Below are 18,890 nucleotides of genomic sequence, written 5' to 3'. Positions count from 1 at the left end.
ATGCCAAGAAGGAGTGGCTGAATACCACTCCTATATATGTGTGAACTGCGTCACAAATAAACTAGAAGTTGCTTATCACCCATATTGGGTTGGCCTGTCTGCTTCTCCTCACCGCTTACACTGTCCTGCAGTGGCCTTGCCCTGCCCCACCAAAGCTCATCCCCCACTGAGTGTGTGTTTCACAGCCACCAAGGAAAGACCCCCCGTGTCAGAGACAGTGCTTTGCATAGAGGTCTTTACTGATCAGATGGAAGCATTGCTGCTAACAGCCTGGCTGGCCGGCACTGCTGCTGCTTGTGATCCTGGAGGAGGCTTTTGCTGGACTTCAATCCTGGGAGCCTCTGTGCCTCAGAGGCTTTCCTGGATCCCGCCGTTGTGCACTGGATCTGCTCCCCAGAGCTGAGGAATTGAATACAAAGCTCTGGAGGCCTGCGTGCAGAGAGAGGTGCAGAGCAACACGACAGCTCTAGTCAGGACACATGTGGTGAGATCCGCTTCTGGCTGGAGAGATCAGATCCATGGTGCCTGGGATGCGATCCCAGCCTGCAGCGCTCCACACCATGAGAGCTGTCCGGAGAAGCCCCTCTTGGCCGAGGAGTTGCAGGAAGTCAAAGGAAGAAAGGGCAGTGCTGAGCAAGGGGCATGCTTGGTCATCCTTACATGAGGGATTCCTCCTCACCACTGATACCGGGAAATAAAGGGTTAACATTGTGCCTGCTTGCTTAAACGGTCGCTGTGCTTGGTAAAGCAGAACCATAGAAGTCAAATTTGTTAGAATGATGAAGCAGAATTGTAGAAGTTACAGCTGCTAGGCAGAATTGTAGTAGATAAGATTCATAGCTTAATATTTAAGACATTCTTGTTCAAATAGTATCTTTAGAGAGAAAAGGGACAAAAGATAGCCAGAGTAACAAAATTTACAAACTTGACAAGTTTCTGCTTTAAGATACACAAAACCGGCTTGTACCGAACCTGAGGTTTGGACAGGAGCCGAAACGCTATTGAGTCTGCGCAAAAGCAAGAGGTTACTCGCGGTGATGAAGAGGAACTACAGGCCTTCATCCTCACGACCCCCTAACGACCACCACCAGGAGGCACTGCGCAGGCGCACCAATGGGACAAATGCCAGAAAACTGATCATAATACTAGACGGGAATAGGTTTTGCATATGGATTAGGTGTGAAGCAATCTCATGTTTATATGCAATATAAACGAACTGAGTGACAAAGAGGGGCGCGCATGCTTTTGGAGGAGAAACCCCCATGCGCCTCAGCGCCGAATAAAGCATACCTACCTTACAACTCTAACGAGTTGTGGAGTCAATCCGCGTATCACCAGCACAGAAACGCTGTTCCGCTACTTTCCTGAGGAGGCGGGTCACTGCTCTTCGCAAAGCCCACTGGGTCCCTGGGGAAAGTCTCCTACCACAACGAGGAGGAAGTCTCACATCTTGACCGAGACCCTCCTGCCTCTCCCCTCTCCCAGTCATACCCACCCTATGGTCCCACTCAACCCCACACTGCTGACTGTGCTTGGGGCTGCAGAGAGGCACCAGGCATCGGGGATTGAGCCCGTGAGAAAAGAAAGGATCCGATCCTTGTCCAGACCCATCGCTCTGGGGTTTACTTCCCCCCCTCCTGGCTGGGCCATCAGCCCCCAGCTGCCCCAGGTCTGTCCTGAAGCTGGTCCACACTCACCTTTGCACATATGAGTACTGCGAAGGGCAAAGACTCAGACTGTGCTCTGGGCTCTCCTCATCCTCTCCTGGTGTCTTGCCAGCACGTGGGAATGCCACGAATGCAGGACCCTGAACAGAGAGAGGTGAGCAGCGGCGCTGTCGCTGGGCAATGGGAAGGTGCCTCGAGCTGGTGCAGTCCCCAGAGGACAGTCAGCCCCCACGCTCCTATGCCTTAGGGACCTTGGCTCCCTGGAGGACAGGAATGCTCTTTTCCTAATTGTTTTTCCCTGCGGCAGTACCTGGACCTCCCATTGCTCTTGCTTTGCATTCCATGCCTTCCGGGGTGCCACTTTCGCCCTCGTCTTCTGCTGGTACTTCTTGCGCAACGAGTCCCAGAGCTTGCGTTTTTCCTCCTCCTCCACGCTCCCGGAGACCGGCACCTGCAGGGCCATGGCAATGCAGCAGTGGGCACTGTCAGTCTCCCCTGCAGAGGGCTGGGGGAATTTTAGCTCTTCCCCTCCTTCCCGCCCCTTCTTTCCAGCCTCTCCACCAGCCCTGGTTTGCTTGCAGTCACAAAAGCACAGAATCATCAGCGCAGGAAGGGAGCTCTGGAGATCATCCGGTCCAACACCCCTGCCAAGGCAGGGCCCCCCAGAGCAGGTCACACAGGAACAGATCCAGGTGGGGTTTGAATGTCTCGAGATAGGGAGACTCCAGCCCCTCCTGGGGAGCCTGTTCCAGGGCTCTGCCACCCTCAAATGAAAGAAGTTCTTCCTCACGTTGAGGTGAAACTTGTTGTGTTTTAGTTTATGGCCATCACTCCTTGTCCCATTGCTGGGCACCACTGAAAAGAGCCTGGCGCCATCCTCCTGGCACCCACCTTTGAGCCATTGATATGAATTAATGAGATCCACCCTCAGCCTTCTTTTCCCCAGACTAAACAGGCCCAGCTCCCGCAATCTCTTCCCATAAGAGATGCTCCAGACCTATAGCGATCTCTGGGGCCCTGTGATGGACACTGTCCAGTAGCTCCTTGACTTTCTTGTACTGCGGAGCTCAGAACTGGACACAGCGCTCCTGATGTGGCCACGCCACGGTCGAGTAAAGGGAGGAGGCTCTCCTCCCTCGATCTGCTGGCCACACTGCTCCCAGTACACCCCAGGATGCTATTGGCCCTTCTGGCTGCAAGGGCACACTGTGGCTCACGTCAGCCTGTCATCCACCAATACTCCCAGGTCCTTCTCAGCAGCAGCACTGCTGTCTAATAGGCCTAGTCCACACAGGCCTGAGTGCAGAGTCTTTCTGCAACGATCCCCGAGCCAAGTGACCACGGGGCTGAAAGCAACGTAGCTGCTTCCTATCCTGGCCAAGCCTGGCAGGGCCACCGCCGTTAAGACACCTCCAGATCAAGTCTTTGGGTGTTTCTGGAGGTGGCAAGAGTGAAGGCTGTCTTCTGAATGGACAGAACAACCTGAAAACTTCTGAGGACGAGGGCTTCAGCTTTCAGCTAAGCACAGGGTGAGTGCCCTTGTTAGACACCAGATGCATGGCACGGTGCTCTTGTACAGGTGGATACGCCAGAGACCCTGCACAAGCCCATGGCACGTACCGGTCCTGCCGTCCTCTTCCCTGGCCAAGCAGGGGGTGCAGGTCGGGGTCCATCTTCCCCCAGCTGGCTGCTGCCTACCTCTCTCCCCGAACGCTGCCACTGCAGCACCGCCAGCTCGCTGCGGACGGGAGGGCAGGAGGAGGTGTGAGCACACGGAGCCGCGCTCCAGCCGGGGCTCCCAGGCTGGCGCCTGCCACAGCTGCAGAAGGCGGCTCTGCCAAGAGGCCCAGAGCAGTGCCCCTGTCCCCGGCTGCTGCGGGCACGGGGAGGACGGGCACTGCAGGAGAGGAAGCACTGCCCGTGCCTGGAGAGATTTACCACTTGAGCTTGTCCTGCACATCTGCCTGCTCATCCCTCTGCCTCCTGCGCTTGCGGGCGACATGCCTCAGAATGCACGTCACCACCTCCCGCAGGGCCCGCTCTGTCCGTGGGGAAAGGCTTCTGCAACAGCAAGGACAAAGTCTCTCATTCCCGTGGCTGGAGAAATTCCCAGGCCCTCCATGTGGCCCCACGCCCCAGCGGTTGGCTTCCTTGACCAACCGCCTATGGCACACAACCACCCCACTGCCCCAGGCCTCGGCTGGGCCTGGTACACTACCGCTTAGGGGGAACAGGGTCTTCTTCAGGGACTGTGGGTGGCTCTTCCCCGGCATCTTCCCAATCCTTCGTCATCATGCCCATGAAGGTGGTGCTCAACTCCTCCATCTCCCAGCCAGTCAGAGAGAAGACTGATGATCGCTCAGAGGTGCTGAATTCCTCCACAGGAAAAGACTCTCATACAACAGCCCCACACCCCCAGGGTATCACTTCCCAGCATGCAGACCCCCAGATCACTTCAGGTCACTAGTGGGACAGGAAACACCAGGAGAACAACCTCAGCACACCCTTGGGGTGACGCCTGAGGGTCACCAGGGTCTCACTACTACTGTCACCCCTCTTGCTCAAGAAAAGCAGCAGTCACCCACTCAGCTTCGCTGTAGCATCGCTACTGTGCTGGCTTGGGTGCAAGAGGTACAGCGCAATCTCAGTCTTCCTGAAGGGGAACGTGCTCTTTTTCTGCAGGAATTCAAAGTACCTGGCTTTTCAGTGTCTCCTCTTCTCTCCCAGGCTTCGCTCCAGTTGCTGGCACGGTTTGATGTTTTCTTATTTTCTCTTCCATCTGCTCTTTTCTCTTCTTCTCAGCCAAGTATTTCTGGATGTGTTTTGGAAACTTCTGACTCCTCTTTAACTGTTTAGCCTGGAGGGTGACCAAAATGCAACAGCGGGCAGCATTAGTCTGCCCTCTAGAGAGCTGAGCTGGTTTCATTCCTACCCACTCTGCCCCTTCTCTTCTGCCTTTCTGTCCGCACTGGTGTTCTCCCAGGTTCCTGCAGGCTCCACCTAAGACCCTGTCTGTAATGCCCAAGGCGCTAAGTGGCCACCAGGCTAGAAACCACCTGGCAGCTGGCTATCCCAGCCAAGCCTTGCAACACTGCCAACAGAAACATCCACAAGGAAGGTCTTTGGGATGCTTCGTGAGGCTAATGGAAGTGAAAAAATGAAAAGGATATTCTCAAATGACACGGCAACCCTCCTCTCTTCATGCAAGCCTCAAAGCAACTAGTCGGTTGCTAACACACTGTGAGGCATCTTGTAAGAGTTGATATGCACGGAGCGATGCTTCTCTACAGTCCAGTACGGCACAGCCACTGCAGCAGCCCATGTCACGTACCTTTTCTCTCGTCTCAATCGCTCTGGCAATGAAGTCCACTGTTCTGATTGCACCCCCAGGAAACACTTTCTCCTCCTCTTCCTTCAAGATGGTTCCCTGGGTGGGCATCAGCTGCCTGCAAAGATACAACAGGGTGTATTGGCAGGAGTGCAGGAGGAGCTGGTTCTGGCATCTTGTGCTTCTGCAGCAGAATGCGCTCTACTTGCCTTCTTGGGATCGAGTCCTCAGGGACAGAGAAGACCCCAAGCTCTCAGGCTCCAATGTGCCCAACAGCCCCACTAAATCTCAGGATGCCCAGGTCTAAGCCTTTTCTTGCCAGAGCAATGAGAGGGACAGGGTCCTATACCCAGAGATACCCCCAGGTCAGTGCGCTGGAGTCTGCTCAGTGCTCTGAACTACAGAGTGCTCACGGGCTGTGGGAGCATGTTGGGCACTGAAGACACAGTCTCAAAAGACAGAGGACAAGACCCCATGAGAAAAGCCATCCTGCCATTGAGCTCTCTTTGGACCTTCTCTTTTGCCAGCCATAAGGCAGGCACTAGCATAGAAGAGGCTTCTGGCTAATCAGAGGAAACCTCTGCAGTAACTCACTGCAGAGCACTGTTGTCAGCAAACAGAAAAGTCAGGGTCATTCCACTCTGAAGGGAAAGACAGAAAGACCTTCTGCTCCTGGAATGGGCATTTGTAGCCAGGTACTCGGCACATCTGCACACCAGAAGAAAGAAATCATGCTGCCAGCAGCGCCCCAAGAAGCTACAAGGCACTTGCCATAGACCAAGCAAACGTTAGTGGGACGTGGCATAAACCCCACTCTGAGTTTCTCTAGCCTCTGTGTCCAGGAGAAGCACCTCACTCCCAGCACAGGGTCCCTCTCAGCCATGGATGCGAGTGTCTCACCTGGCAGGGGGCTCACTCCCCTCAGCTTTCTGAGCCTGCTCTGACTTTGCAGTTATTGCAGACAACCGATTTGGAGCCAGCTTTGCTCGATGAAGGAGGCTCTTCTCGGGAAGATCCTCTAGAAAACAGGAAAGGAGGCAGTTATCTTGGTGCTGTTCTGGGAACAGCGTGCCTGTTTTGTCCCAGTTCCAACGTGGGTGACATGCAGGTTTACCAAGCATCTGCTAACACTGATGAAGGTGGTCCTTTCCATCCCGTTGGATGAAAGTCCTGTTTCCTAGGAGGTCTTAGGCCTCTTCCAACATTGTCTTTCCATCCAGCTCCTCCTGCCTACAGTGCACTAGTATTCCCTGGGGAAACCCTATTTTGATGGCTTTCTCTCATCCATGTGCAGGGGTGGGGGGGTTTCTCTGGGAGATGCTGGTGGTCTCCAAGAGTCATTCTGGAGAGAGGAATCATTTAGCACAAGAGCTGCCAGCTCTTGGATGTCTGGATTGGCCCCATGCACACAGGCTTGCTGCTGGTGCAGGTTCACACAAAAGGCATTACTTCCAAGACATCTGAGAATACGATGGAAAGAAGCAGGATAAGAACTTTACACTGTTTGCAGCACAGGCTGGGGAGCGGAAGCCACTGAGAAGATGTCCCTCAGCAGCCCCAGTGGCTGTGGGGCAGGGCTGTCTTCAGCCCTTGTTCCACAATGGGTCACTGGAGCTTTCCCATAATGGGTGCAGAGAGTCAAAGGCGGTGCCTCTCCCTCTTCCAGGCACCCTGGGGTAACCTCAGCTCTAATCGCCTCCAGAGGCGGACGAAGGAAAACCTACACCCCCCTGCTAGCAACCCTCTGGTCTCTCACCTTTTTTTCCACTACTAAAACCTTTTCCCCTGCCTTCTGGGGTGGCATTCACATGCCCTCTCAGGTCAGCTTTCACTCCTGGCATTTTAGCCACGCTCCCAAGCTTGTACCTGGACAAAGGAAGAAGGCACCAGGCTGAACAAAAGTCGCTGCATTGTTTCCCCGGGCAGCCCATCCCAGAGGACCACAGTCGGAACTGCAGTGCCTGGAGGGGCAGGCAAGGGCCCGCCTCCCTGGGCCAGTGTTTTTCCATCCTTTCTGTGAGAACAGGCATCCTCCCACAAAACCCCCTTGCTGCTTCTGGGGAAACTGATTCCTCTCTTCCTCAGAGTGCAGAGTGCACATAGAGAGCACTCTAATCCCTAGTGCTCTGATTATCCAACACCCTTCTGACTTCTGATCTTGTCCTCCAAAGTTGCTTGTAGAGCCTCGCAGATTAATGCCTTTATAAGCAGTAAGGAGTCACCTCCTTCCCCTCAGCTGTCGATGGCACTGCACAGTAATGGGGGCACAAGACAGAGCTCTGCAGAACTCCACCAGATGCAAGCTCCTCTCTGGACCAGAAATCACCCCTCTATCCCTTGCCCCCAAGCAGAAGGCAGTCTCATGCACAGGAAGGCAAAAGAGCCGGAGAAACCTGATGGAAAATAGTGCCTAAATGCCTCTCTAGGTCCATAGTAGGACAGATGCATAAAGCCTTGTCACTGTCCCCCATTCCTCCAAAGAAAGTCAAACCGAACAAGAGCAAGCAGGGAAGTCCCTGCCAATGCTCTGAAACATTCCGTCCTCAATACCATCACGAGTGCAGTTCTCGGCTCCTGGCAAGGCAGTCCTCCCAGCAGGAGCTGAGAAGCTGCTCACTGCCTCAGCCAAGGGCTGCAGCTGCAAACCTACCCTGGTAGAACAATAACATGTCCCAGAGAGGTCTGGGAGGCGGCAGTGTCACGGGACGAGATGACCGAGTCCCTCATCTCTGGCATCTGCAATGAGGACGGAGACAGACGATGGGACATGGGGACACCGGGAAAGGCTGGCTGCTCAGTCCACCTTATACCAACACAAGCCAAAAGCCAGAGCAGCCAAAGGGCTCTGGCCTCAGCAAGCCTTGCTCTGCCTGTTCCTCTGCTCTCTGGCCTGAGAGTGGCTCAAGCAGTGCTCCCCACCACCAACGCCAGCTTTTTGTCACCACGTGAGGCCCCTCTGGGGGTTACCTCTCGCAGAGCCAGACCAGCGCCGGCAAGGGAAATGCTCTGCAGAGAGCCTGCTGTTCTGTGGGCCATGAGGAGCCCAAGTGGCTGTAGAGGGCACGGCAGGCCAGGAGGAAGCAGCCCGCCAGCCCCAGAACACGTTTCAGAAGAAGCAGGAGTGGGGCTGTGAAAATGACCGTCCTACCTCCAGAAGAGCTTGCAACATCTTGTCAGTCCCGTTCAGCCGCTGCAGAAAGTCCGTGTAAAATTTTGTGCGCACGTCTTTGCCCTGGATGATCACCACGGCCACGGCCCTCCAAACGAGGGCAACGTCCTGCCTGTTCTCCAGGCAGGCTTGGAAAAGACGGATGGTCCTTTCAATGCAAAACCGCACTGCGCTTTCAGAGACAGCGTTGTCTGAGGCTATCCGAGCGCACGGCAGTTGTTCAACACGTCGGTGACCTGAAAAGCAAGAGAAGGGGAACCCACAAACTTGGAGAGCGGCTGAGCAGGTTACAGCCAAAGGTCTGCAGCTTCCAGGCCGTCAGGCAATACATTGCTACTGAGTTGTCCAGCTGGTGCAGCGCCTCTCAGGAGAAGCTTGGGCTGCCCCTCGCTGTTAGAAGTGGGAAGCAAGGTGTGCAGTGGACAGCTATGGCTGTCTGATACCGAAAGGCAAAGAGTCTTTGGTGCTTGGTAGGAAGGAGCACCACGGCTGCAGGACAAGGAGGGGAGAAAGGCCCCAGGTGCTGCAGCAAGCTGAGGCGGCCAGGCCATCAGAGCCCTGCCCAGACTCTGTGCTCTCTTTGTCGTTAGAGAGAAACCCAGCCCAAACACAGATCCAAGCTCTTGGTGCTCCCAGGGTCCTGCTGCAACGGCTGCAGCAACCAGATAGCAACAGGCGTTGTGGTCACTGGGATTTGGAATGAATCATCTTTCCCCCCCGGCTTTAGGGCCGCGAGGAAGAACCCTGGCATTTGCCTGTTTGAGGCCTAGTAAAGCAGAAAGGGGGAGCAAGGGTTGAAACACCGCGTAGGGAGAAGACACGGCACCAACAGAACGGGAAGGAAACCACTGGAGGAAGCAGGCCAAAGAGCACGTGCTGTTATGCTGTACTGTCTTCTGGTGACTATTTAAACCATATCAGTAGGCAGGCTCCTTTCCTTAGCAGGCTGGTTTTGTCGAGCTGGAGCTGTTTTCAGACTGCAGCAGGAGGCTGGCGCTCTGCTCTGGACAGCAGAGCGCACCTCCCCACTCTGCTCAAGGACGAGCACTGCTCACAGCCTGTCTGCTTACCAGGAACGTCGGTGTGACTGTATCGGAGGCCATGGTCCTGCATAATAGTGTTTGCAAGACGAAACACAGGCCTCGCCACTACCACCAGGTCTTTCTTGCTAGCTACTTGCTGACTGACAACCGCAAAAGTCCCAAGTCCAGGAATGTGGACATCCTGAAACAGAGGAGATGGTGGATCAGAAGAAGACTTCGAGGGACAGGGCGAAGACTCTTCAGGGAATGGTGATGGTACTTAGTGTCCTGCCCAGGCCTGAGGTACAAAGGAGCAAAAGTGGCTCTTTGGAAACCCTGGGAGAAGACAAACAGGGCCTGTGCTTTTCCCTCTCACTCCCCTTCATCCATGAAGAAACTGAGAGGAAGCTTTCAGCTGACAAGCTGAAAACCATCCTTTGGTTGTCTCACACTTGGAATAAAGCCTAACGTGCCTCGGTCCTCCAAGTTTTGTCATGCACCTCTGACTGTGGAGACTCCAGAAGCCCCAGAAAAAGCCCAACCCCTTTTTCTGACACTACTCCTGGACCTTATTGTAGACCCGAATGGACACAGGAGGTAGTCCGTGCACATCTGTGCCTTGCAGCGTCGAGCTGGGGCATTCCTGCTTTCAAAGGAGGGGGAGAACAATCGTCCTCCGTAGCAAAGGACTGCATCAACCTTCATCAGGATGTGAGGGCAGGAGGAGGAGGAGGCCAGTCCCACCTGGTGCAGAGCCAGCTGTTGGCTGAGGTAACACGATGCACTGTCCCAAATCTTAGCGAACTCTGGGAAAACAAGGGGAAGACATGTCATCCTGGGGGGGCAGCGCCGCAGAGCCCTTCAGCCCACCCCTGTCCGAGGACCCACGTGTTTCTAACACACATTTTTCAGGTGGTCTCACTAAAGCCCTTCAGGAGCCAAAGGACACCTCAGCCTGACGCAGTCCCCCAGGAAACCGGCAGTTGATGGCCCCACCAGAGCGGGCACGGTGCTCTGCTCCACGGAAGTCTCGGAGGCTCAGGCTGAGCCCTGGTGTCTCCCCAGCAGGGCCAGATTCCCTGTGTTGCATCTCTGAATGCACACACGCTGCATGGCCCACGAGCACCTTCAGCTCTTCCACTCAGACATGAACTCAGGGCGGGCAATGACCACCAGCAGGCAAGGAGCAGCCCTTTGGGGCCAGGGGCTTCTGCCTGGGGTGCGCCAGGAGGCAGGTGCCATGTCAGGAAGAGAACCAGGAGTCCTGGCCGCCAAATCAGCCCCTCAGCCCTTAGGGATGATCAAGCAGGTCCCTCCTTGCAGTCACCAGTCCTGAGCAGCCACCCCACAGCCCTCAGGGTTGCCATGCCTCTTTTCAGAGATGGCCTTGACCCGACACACTCACGGAATTGGCACTGGAGGCCTTACCAGAACTCCTGAGCTTCTCAGTTGTTAGAGACAAGTGAGGCGGCAAGAGGAGCTCTTTTGCCATGGTAGTTGCACCCTTGTTCCAGGTCAACAGCTGCAGCAATAGGCTGGCCAACAGCTTGCTTTCTTCCTGCAAAAAGCCTCCTCCTCTCTGTTCTTCTCCTCCTTTTCCTTCTCTTCCTCCTCTTATGCCTTTCACCGATCCCACTGCTGTGCTGCTCCCTCTTTTTGTCTTCTGCTCACTGCAGAGCAGCTCCTCTGGGGCAGAGCGTTGCAAGCGCAGCCCTCAGCAGGAGTCCCGTGGCCTCACCGGGCTTTGTGTGGCAGATGCATGTCACAATGCAGGTAAGGGGCTGGTCAGCTCTGCGGTGTGGGGCAGCCTGTTTCACAGAGGGACGTCACAATGCAGGTAAGGGGCTGGTCACCTCTGCGGTGTGGGGCTGTCCACTGTAACCCCAGCCTGTTTCACAGAGGGGCTGCACGCAGACCCTGCCAGGGGAGGCTCTGCAGTGCACAGGGTCTGCAGGGAGCTGCCCCCCCTCACTGCCTCCTGACCAGGAGGGCACTTCTCCAGGCTGGGGCTCACCCCTGCCATGTGCCCACATAGGATGCCCCATCCCTGGCAGTGCTCAAGGCCAGGTTGGATGGGGCTTGGAGCAATCTGCTCTAGCGGAAGGTGTGGAACTGTGGCACGGGTGGGAACTGGATGAGCTTTAAGGTCCCTTCCAACCCAAAATGTTCTGTGATTCCATGAAACGCCACTGGAAGTTCTTATGCACTCCCTTCCGCCCTTCCCTGCTTCTTCCTGCCTCTCTTACCTAAGGTGTCTGCAGTGGGAGTGGCGGACTCCTCTTGACTGGCAGACCTTTGGCAGGCCATGGCTGCTCACAGCTGCTTTGGAACTGGCTGGAACTGTCTCCGACTGACTCAAGCCGAGCCTGACCTGCTCTCACGCGGGTCCCAACATACTCCTTTCCAAGTACAGCAAGTGAAGGTCACTCCTTGACCGTCTGGGGATCCCGCCAGCACTGCAGCTCTGCGCCTCCTTAGACACCTATAGGCTCTTTCAATCCCACCAGATCCCAACTCCAAAATTGAAAACGGCCAGCGGCTGCTCCCACACGGATGGTGCTGGGACAGAAATGGGACGCTGGCTCTCTCCTTCCCTTGGAAGTCCTCTCACAGCCCCACTGACACCGGGGCTCTGCGCTTTCTTCCATGCTTTAAGCCCATGACGTTCTAAGGTATGGGATAGCTCTTTGGCTACTTCAGGTCAGCTGTCCTGGCTATATTCCCTGCCATCTTTTTGTGCACCTCATCATTGGAAGAGCTTTGGAAACTGCAACAGCCTTGATTTACAACAAGCGCTCTTTAAAACCATCTGCAACATCAGTGTGTTTATCAACATAATTCTCATCACAAATCCAGAAAACAGAAGTGTACCCTCTACTAAGAAGAAAGTTAACTCTCTTCAGCCAAACCCAGGACAGCCCAGCAACAGCTTTCAGTCCCGGCACCTTCTATGTGGGAGCAGCCACTGGATATTTTGCATGTGGGAGCTGGGCTCTGGGAAGAGTGAACAAGCTCAAAGGACCATAAATTAGCTGAGCAAGCACAGATTCCCAGTGTTGCTGGGGCTGTTCCAGCACTTGCCAAGGGAAGGTGAGGTCCAGCAACAGCTTTGTGTCCTGGCACCTTGTGTGTGGGAGCAGATGGAGCCTGTATTTGGTGCGCTAGCTCCTGCGTACTTGGAGCTAAGTCCCATGAGGACCTCAGTTGACTGCTTTGGCCAACCCACCGGTTTTAGACATGTCAGAGTGTGCACCGGGGAGCGGAGAAACGATGTTTGACATCCTTGAGGGCTACTAAAAGGGCTCAGTGCTTTTTGAGTTAAGCTTTTTGTAAATTCCCCTGACAATGTGGCTTCAAGTGCTGCAGTCTAAACTGAGAAATGCCAATCCAAGCACAGAAAGTCTGTAGTGTGTCATTGCTTGGCAGTGTTCTGGGGACCCAGCTCAATCATTACCAGTCAGAAAAGAACAGTTTAACATGACTAGGTCTGCTTTTCTGCAGCCTCCTCCACTGTAACCACTTTGCCAGTCCTGTTTCGCAGAGGGCATTTTGTCTTTGGCCTTCTTTTCAGGCTGACATTACCTGTAAAAGCCCTTATTATTCTTTCCATCCATTGCCAAGTTCAGCTTCACTGTGCCTTGGCCTTCCTGTCCTCGTTCCTACTCAACCAGAATGCGTTCCTGTACTCCTGTCCCTGCTTCCACTGCCAGTACATTTCCTTCTTGCCCTTTAGTTTGACCACCAGGTCATGACTCCCCTAACAGAGGGACACCAACTAATGAGGATTTGGGGGAACCAAATGAAGGGATTGGAGCTCCTTCTCCAGCCCACACACTCAAGGGTCCCCCTGTATCCCCACTACTCTTAAAAGGTCACCTAGGTGTCTGGGACCTGCCTAGCAACCCTGCTGTTCCGTGGGGACCTAGGCACCCAGGTTCCGCCTAGCAACCCTGCTGTTCCGTGGGGACCTAGGCACCCAGGTTCCGCCTAGCAACCCTGCTGTTCCGTGGGGACCTAGGCACCCAGGTTCCGCCTAGCAGCCCTGCTGTTCCGTGGGGACCCAGGCATCTGGGTGCTGTGCTTTGGGGCCATGGGGTGGTGGTGGGTGCCCCTGATGCTGGTGATGGCCCGCTGGCTCCCTGGAAAGCCAGGCACCCAGCCAAGGGGACCTGGCTTGTGGCAGTGGGTGTCCCTGGTGTTCTGGCTCCCTGGGGTGCACCCCTGTCTGCTCTGCTTCTCGCACCCCATTCAGCTGGCACGCCTCTGCCGTGACATTACTGGGGCCCCTCGGAACGACCCCCGACACCGCCGCTGCCTTGAGGCTCTTGCGCGGGCTGCTGTGCCGCTCGCCTCTGTCTCTGTGGGTGAGTGACAAGACCCCAAGGACACCCCCACCCCCCGACTGCCACCTCCGTCCTGCCAGGGACCCCCAGCCCCGGACAGGAGCCCAGAGCCCTACCTCAACCAAGGCATTCACACTGACACTGGCCAGGACCCAGGGCAGCTGGGGACCTCTTTCCTAAACAGGAACCCTAGGGACCCTCCCCACACGAGCACCCTCGGAACTCCCAGCCATGCCAATGTCTCCCCAGTCCTGACCTGGACCCCAGGGACCTCCGGGAACCCCAACCCTGCCTGAGACCCTGAGAATCAGGAACACAGTGAGGACTCCGGGCCCTACCTGGGACCTCAAGGACCCTGAGGGATATCTGACCCTTTCCACTATCCCGAAACCCTCATCAGGACTCCAGAAGTCCCAGAAACGCCCAGCCCTTACTGGACCCTCCCATCCCTGAACCTGCAACCCCAATCATGTACTGGTGCCAGTGTCCCTGTACTGGTCCCAATACCCCTGTACTGCTCCCAGGGTCGGAGCAGCACGAGGCACTTCAGGAGATCGTATTGGAGGCCCTGAATTTTCTGGAGAGGGAGAAGGACAAGAGTGAGCTTGGGACATGGGACGTGTGAGGGGGTAGGGCTGGGGCATGGGGGATGGAACGTGGAGGCCTTGAATGGGGGGTGTGGTGAAATATGGTCTATATGCAGGTCTGTGGGCTGTAAGGGGATATCTGGGGAATCCTGAGAGTGTATGGGCTTCAAGGTGTACAGCTTCTGTGGGCTTCTGAGGGGAGTACTCCAGGATGGATGTACAGGGTTGAGGTGAGCTGTACAGGAGATCTGCCGACGTCTGGAGAAGGTTTATGGGCATCCAAAGTGGTGGTGGGGAATTGTCTCACCTGGGACAATTATCTGTTATCTGGGACATCCCAGAGTCTTTTGAGGTGTCTCTGCAGGAAGCCGTCAACACAATCTGGGTGAAGCTGAGCCAGCTGGAGGAAGGTATGGGGCCAGTGGGGACACACACCTGGGAATCCCACCCTGGGGAGCCCGGGAAAGGGGCTGTCACAAGGACACCCATCCTGGACATCTACATTCCTGGGTCCCCACACTGGTGGAGAAGCCCGAGGGACCCCATCAGGGCTGGACAACGGCTGAGCCCTGACAGCTCCTCACAGGGATGTGGATCCCCAGTGATCCCCAGTCTAATGCTGCTTCCCCCCCACTAGCTCGAGCCTGCATCCCGCCCTGTGGTGAGTGCGCGTCCCTCTCTCTTGCCACCCCCTGTTCCCAAGTCCATCTCCCATCCCTCTGCGACCACCGAGTGTCTCCATCCCAGGATATCAGCCTGATTCCCGCGTCTTCCAGTGTGCTACCTGCCGCATCATGGACTGCAAGCTCCCCGTGGACTGCCCAGGTATGGGGCAAAGGACCCAGGCACCCAGGCAGAGCCCCCGCACGCATCTGGGTGTGGATGTGCCTGCTTGGGCCCATGAGTGCCCAGGAGCATGCCAAGGTGCTTGCCTGCCTAGCCCTGCTGCGAGCACTCAAGCATGTGCAGTTGCAGACGAGCACATTCTCTATGTGCACGAGCAGATGTGCCTCACATGCCTGTCAATGCTTCCAGTGCAGGACATGCAGGTCCACACAGATGAAGCCGTCACACTGCTCTGCGATGTACCCTTTGCCATCCCCCCCAACCTGCCCGTTACCTGGATGTTTGCCAAGGATGTGAGTTGCCCATGCATGTACACAGACATTCCTGAGGGGACTGGGCATGCACACGGTTGTTCTCTTGGTGTGAGGAGTAGCAATAGCTACAGGTATTGCTTAACAGTAGATAGGTGTGCTGCTATAAGTAGCATGTGTGTAAGCATGCACAGGACGCAAGCAAATGCTCACCCACGTGAAGGGTGCATGCAAGCGAGAGGGAGGTCACTCACGTTTGCATATTCACATAAACTCGCGTGCCCACGTATGTGAAGGAAGTGACTGTTTATAGGATCATAAAATCCCAGATTGGTTTGGGTTGGAAGGGACCTTAAAGCTCCTCCAGCCCCAGCCCCTGCCACTGCCATGGGCACGGACACCTTCCACTGGAGCATCTTGCTCCAAGCCCTCGTGTCCAGCGTGGCCTTGAACACTGCCAGGGATGGGGCAGCCACAGCTTCTCTGGGCACCCTGTGCCAGCGCCTCAGCACCCTCACAGGGAAGAGCTTCTGCCTAAGAGCTCATCTCAGTCTCCCCTCGGGTAGGTTCAAGCCATTCCCCTTGGCCTGTCCCTACAGGCCCTTGTCCCAAGCCCCTCTCCAGCTTTCCTGCAGCCCCTTCAGGCACTGGAGCTGCTCTAAGGTCTCCCCTTGAGGAGCCTTCTCTTGTCCAGGCTGACCCAGCCCAGCTCTCTCAGCCTGGCTCCAGAGCAGAGCTGCTCCAAGCCCTCACAGCATCTCCGTGGCCTCCTCTGTCCCTGCTCCAACAGCTCCACATCCCTCTTGTGCTGCTGCCCCAAAGCTGGATCAGGGCTGCAGAGGGGGGCTCCTCAGCGTGCAGCAGAGCGGGAGAATCCCCTCCTTGAGCTGCTGCTCAAGCTCTGGGGGTGCAGCCCAGCACACGGGAGGGTTCTGGGCTCAAGTGCACATGGCAAGGACATGGGGAACTTCTCATCAATGTGACCGTTGGCGTACGTGTGCTCGTGTGCTCTGCCTGTGCATCCGTGTGTGAAGACACACAAGGCATGGCAAGCACATGTGGAACGTGAGTTGCGTGCACACGCACGCACAAAGAGTACCAGAAGCGTGAAGGGGACATGACAAGCGGGACAGGAGTGCCTTTTCATGCACGTTTATGCCATTTCATGTACCTGGTGGACCAGGCTGTGCTGACATGTTCCCCCATGCCTCAGCTGCACACACAGGATCTGGCACTGTTTGAGGAGCTGGAGGTGGCTGTGGAGGGACTTTACATGCTGACCATCCAGGACCCCGCTCCAGGAACCATCGCCTGTCACCTGGGAGTCCCTTCTGAGCCCTTGGCCCGCAAGTACTTCTACCTCAACGGTGCGCCCAGACACCTGAGTGCCCTGGGGACAGTGAGCGGTGTGGGGTGGAGTGGGGCCCCGGAGAGCCCAATCCCATGGGGGGGGAGTGCGTGGGGAGCATGAGCGGGGTGGATCCATGGTGGAGTGGGTGTTCCCTGATGCCTGGCTCCTCTGGGGGCAGTGGGACACGTGGGGTGGAGCGGACACCCCTGATGCCTGGGTCTGTGGGGGGCAGTGAGGTCTGTGGCTGCGGGGACACGTGGGCCCTGGGGGGTAGTGCCCCATGACCCAAGGTACGTGGGTCCCTGCAGTATCAGGGGGAAGCGTGGAGGCAGAGGAGGGACTCCAGGCTCAGTTCAGAGCTGTGCTGCACTGGCCCCACGGCAGGACCTCTGGGAGCCACATGGCGTTCCTGGGACTGGGGCTAGCACTTGGTTCCACGGTGCTTGTGCTGCTGCTGGTGCGACTCCTCCTGACTCGGTAAACCTTACCCTCCAAATACCCCTGCTTTTGAGGCTGTCCACGGACCACCGTGGGACTCCCAAACCCTGTGGGACCCTCAGTCCCTTGGAATTCCCTACCAATCGGAGGGGACGGACACGACACACAACACCTGGGTGTCCAAGGGGGACCATAGCCTGCCAGGACTCCTGAACTCACAGGTCCCCCTGTTTCCCCCAGGACTCCCATTGTCTTCTGGCCCATGCCAGGACCACTCCTTTGCCCCAGCACCAGGCTGCCTTGCTTCCCCCCGATTTCCTAATTGCCCCTGAGACCCTGCCACTTTCCCCCATTTTCCCTATAACCTCCAATGGTCCTTTGGGAGCCCCAGTTACAGTCAGCTGACCCAGTTGCCTGCCCCCATACCCATACCTTCACCCTTCACTCCCAGGACCCCCCACTTTCCCCTTGCCCCCCCCCCCCGATACTCTTCCCGCCCTGGATGGGAATATTCTCCCCCTTCCTTTCTCCATTCCTCCTTCTGCCTTCCAGGGGTGCCCATCGATGCTGGAGCCCCCCCGACGTCAGTGACCACCAAACATCCCACAGACCTGGACAACAGGGACCCCCAGGGGCTTCTGGATACCTGGATTCACCCTAGGGGAGCTTGACACATGGATCCCCCCCGAGGACCAAACTCTGCTCTTGCTCTTCTTGCACTGGGGCTGGCATGTGCAAATCGGAACAGTCTAAGCCCAGAAACACAGAGTCCTAAAACTCCGGATTATGTTGGAGATAAGAAATGAAGCTGCTCCTCTCACAGGGGAGAGGAAGCTGTGACTTGTGCAGTTGCAGTCCTCCCCCAGGAAGGTTTTTCCTTTCTCTGGGACTTTCCCCACCTGGAGTTGATTTAATCACTTCTGCCTGTCCCAAGGACTTGTAGCAGTGGTGTGATGCTGTTTGTCTGCAGTCTGCAGAAGGGGAGAGCTCTGTCTGGACACTGTCCTCAAGGAAGCCGTGCCGTTTGAGTATCTTCTATTCTTCTGTTCCAATGCCTGATCACCTTTTGGTGAAGAAATCTTTCCTAATACCCAGACTAAACCTCCCCATGCCCAGCTTGAGGGATGTCATTATGAGAGTAAAATGTGGTTTTTTCAATCTCTCTCCTACAAAAAAGCAGCTTTTTACAGTCATAATGTTTTTACAGATACAATTCATACACAGATAGGAACATCACAGCCTTGATAAAAAGATGCACACAAGACCTGGTATTCCACACGTACGCATCAAGCACTCAACTTTATCCAGAGAAGTTTCCTATCAAATTTTACAAATTAAAATAACAGGGGTGTACATCATGCAAAATTACAGGAGTGGAGAATTGTCACTTTTAAGCTGGCAACGGTCTATCTAAAAGCAGACATTGGTTACAATATTTTATCAGCGTTTTCTTGTTTATCGACCCCCCAGAAGACCCTCCCCCTTCTTTCCAATGTGCCAAAATGTAACCCAATGGGCTTTTCTTCAGAATTCCCTTGTTTTGACCGGCTCCCATTCCAAACAATCTTTTACAAATCTCCGTGGCTTCTCTTTCCCAGTGCTCTGCAAATGCACTTAAAAACATGAGAGCACCAACCTCTAACCCCCTTGTACAACCCCCTTGTACATTGGTTAACCCTGTATCACCTCTCTCCCAGCACTGGGACTTGATGGATTTCCTTCCCTTTTCCTTGCACACCTCTTGGCATTGGGGCTTTGTTGCATGTCTCAAAGAAGGGGAAGCAGGAAGCACCAGTGCTGGGTTTCATTCACCCACAGTGATGTGCGAGGGGGTGGTTGGCGTTTCAGCGGCCACTCAGAGCAGGCTGTTGGGGTTTTACCTATTCCA

The 18,890-nt window shown here is 55.6% G+C and overlaps 2 protein-coding genes and 1 long non-coding RNA gene across 3 annotated transcripts; 1 reads left to right on the top strand and 2 right to left on the bottom strand.

The window, feature by feature from the left end:
* Positions 1 to 221: 221 nt before the first annotated feature.
* On the bottom strand, positions 222 to 1,846 carry LOC133278144 (uncharacterized). Its single transcript, XR_009746467.1, has 2 exons — positions 1,698 to 1,846; positions 222 to 399 (listed from the first exon to the last, which is right to left on the bottom strand). It is a non-coding gene; the product is annotated as an uncharacterized LOC133278144 (long non-coding RNA).
* Positions 1,847 to 5,796: 3,950 nt separating this feature from the next.
* LOC133278136 (coiled-coil domain-containing protein 81-like) lies at positions 5,797 to 10,555 on the bottom strand. Its single transcript, XM_061470637.1, has 6 exons — positions 9,931 to 10,555; positions 9,235 to 9,388; positions 8,144 to 8,400; positions 7,646 to 7,731; positions 6,752 to 6,861; positions 5,797 to 6,013 (listed from the first exon to the last, which is right to left on the bottom strand). The coding sequence occupies exons 1-6, from the start codon at positions 10,018 to 10,020 to the stop codon at positions 5,892 to 5,894; spliced, it is 819 nt and encodes a 272-aa protein (XP_061326621.1). The 5' UTR covers positions 10,021 to 10,555; the 3' UTR covers positions 5,797 to 5,891.
* Positions 10,556 to 13,256: 2,701 nt separating this feature from the next.
* LOC133278137 (sperm acrosome membrane-associated protein 6-like) lies at positions 13,257 to 17,150 on the top strand. Its single transcript, XM_061470638.1, has 8 exons — positions 13,257 to 13,550; positions 14,054 to 14,128; positions 14,458 to 14,526; positions 14,754 to 14,777; positions 14,864 to 14,941; positions 15,152 to 15,255; positions 16,427 to 16,580; positions 16,873 to 17,150. The coding sequence occupies exons 1-8, from the start codon at positions 13,277 to 13,279 to the stop codon at positions 17,043 to 17,045; spliced, it is 951 nt and encodes a 316-aa protein (XP_061326622.1). The 5' UTR covers positions 13,257 to 13,276; the 3' UTR covers positions 17,046 to 17,150.
* Positions 17,151 to 18,890: the final 1,740 nt, after the last annotated feature.

This window comes from Pezoporus flaviventris, unplaced genomic scaffold (assembly GCF_033815535.1).
Source record: "Pezoporus flaviventris isolate CSIRO_AGI_PZ_B2104156 unplaced genomic scaffold, CSIRO_AGI_Pfla_v1 ptg000063l, whole genome shotgun sequence".
Lineage (NCBI taxonomy): Eukaryota > Metazoa > Chordata > Aves > Psittaciformes > Psittacidae > Pezoporus > Pezoporus flaviventris.
Note: the sequence above shows the minus strand (reverse complement) of the source record. Positions and strands in the feature narration are given on the sequence as shown.

Coding starts and splice junctions, on each gene's coding strand:
- LOC133278137 (XM_061470638.1), top strand. CDS start 13,277: ATGGGGTGGTGGTGGGTGCCCCTGATGCTGGTGATGGCCCGCTGGCTC. Junction 13,551..14,053: donor GCTCGCCTCTGTCTCTGTGG/GTGAGTGACAAG, acceptor TACTGCTCCCAG/GGTCGGAGCAGCACGAGGCA. Junction 14,129..14,457: donor GGAGAGGGAGAAGGACAAGA/GTGAGCTTGGGA, acceptor GGGACATCCCAG/AGTCTTTTGAGGTGTCTCTG.
- LOC133278136 (XM_061470637.1), bottom strand. CDS start 10,020: ATGACATGTCTTCCCCTTGTTTTCCCAGAGTTCGCTAAGATTTGGGAC. Junction 9,389..9,930: donor AACAGCTGGCTCTGCACCAG/GTGGGACTGGCC, acceptor CCTCTGTTTCAG/GATGTCCACATTCCTGGACT. Junction 6,862..7,645: donor CATGTTATTGTTCTACCAGG/GTAGGTTTGCAG, acceptor TCCTTTGTCCAG/GTACAAGCTTGGGAGCGTGG.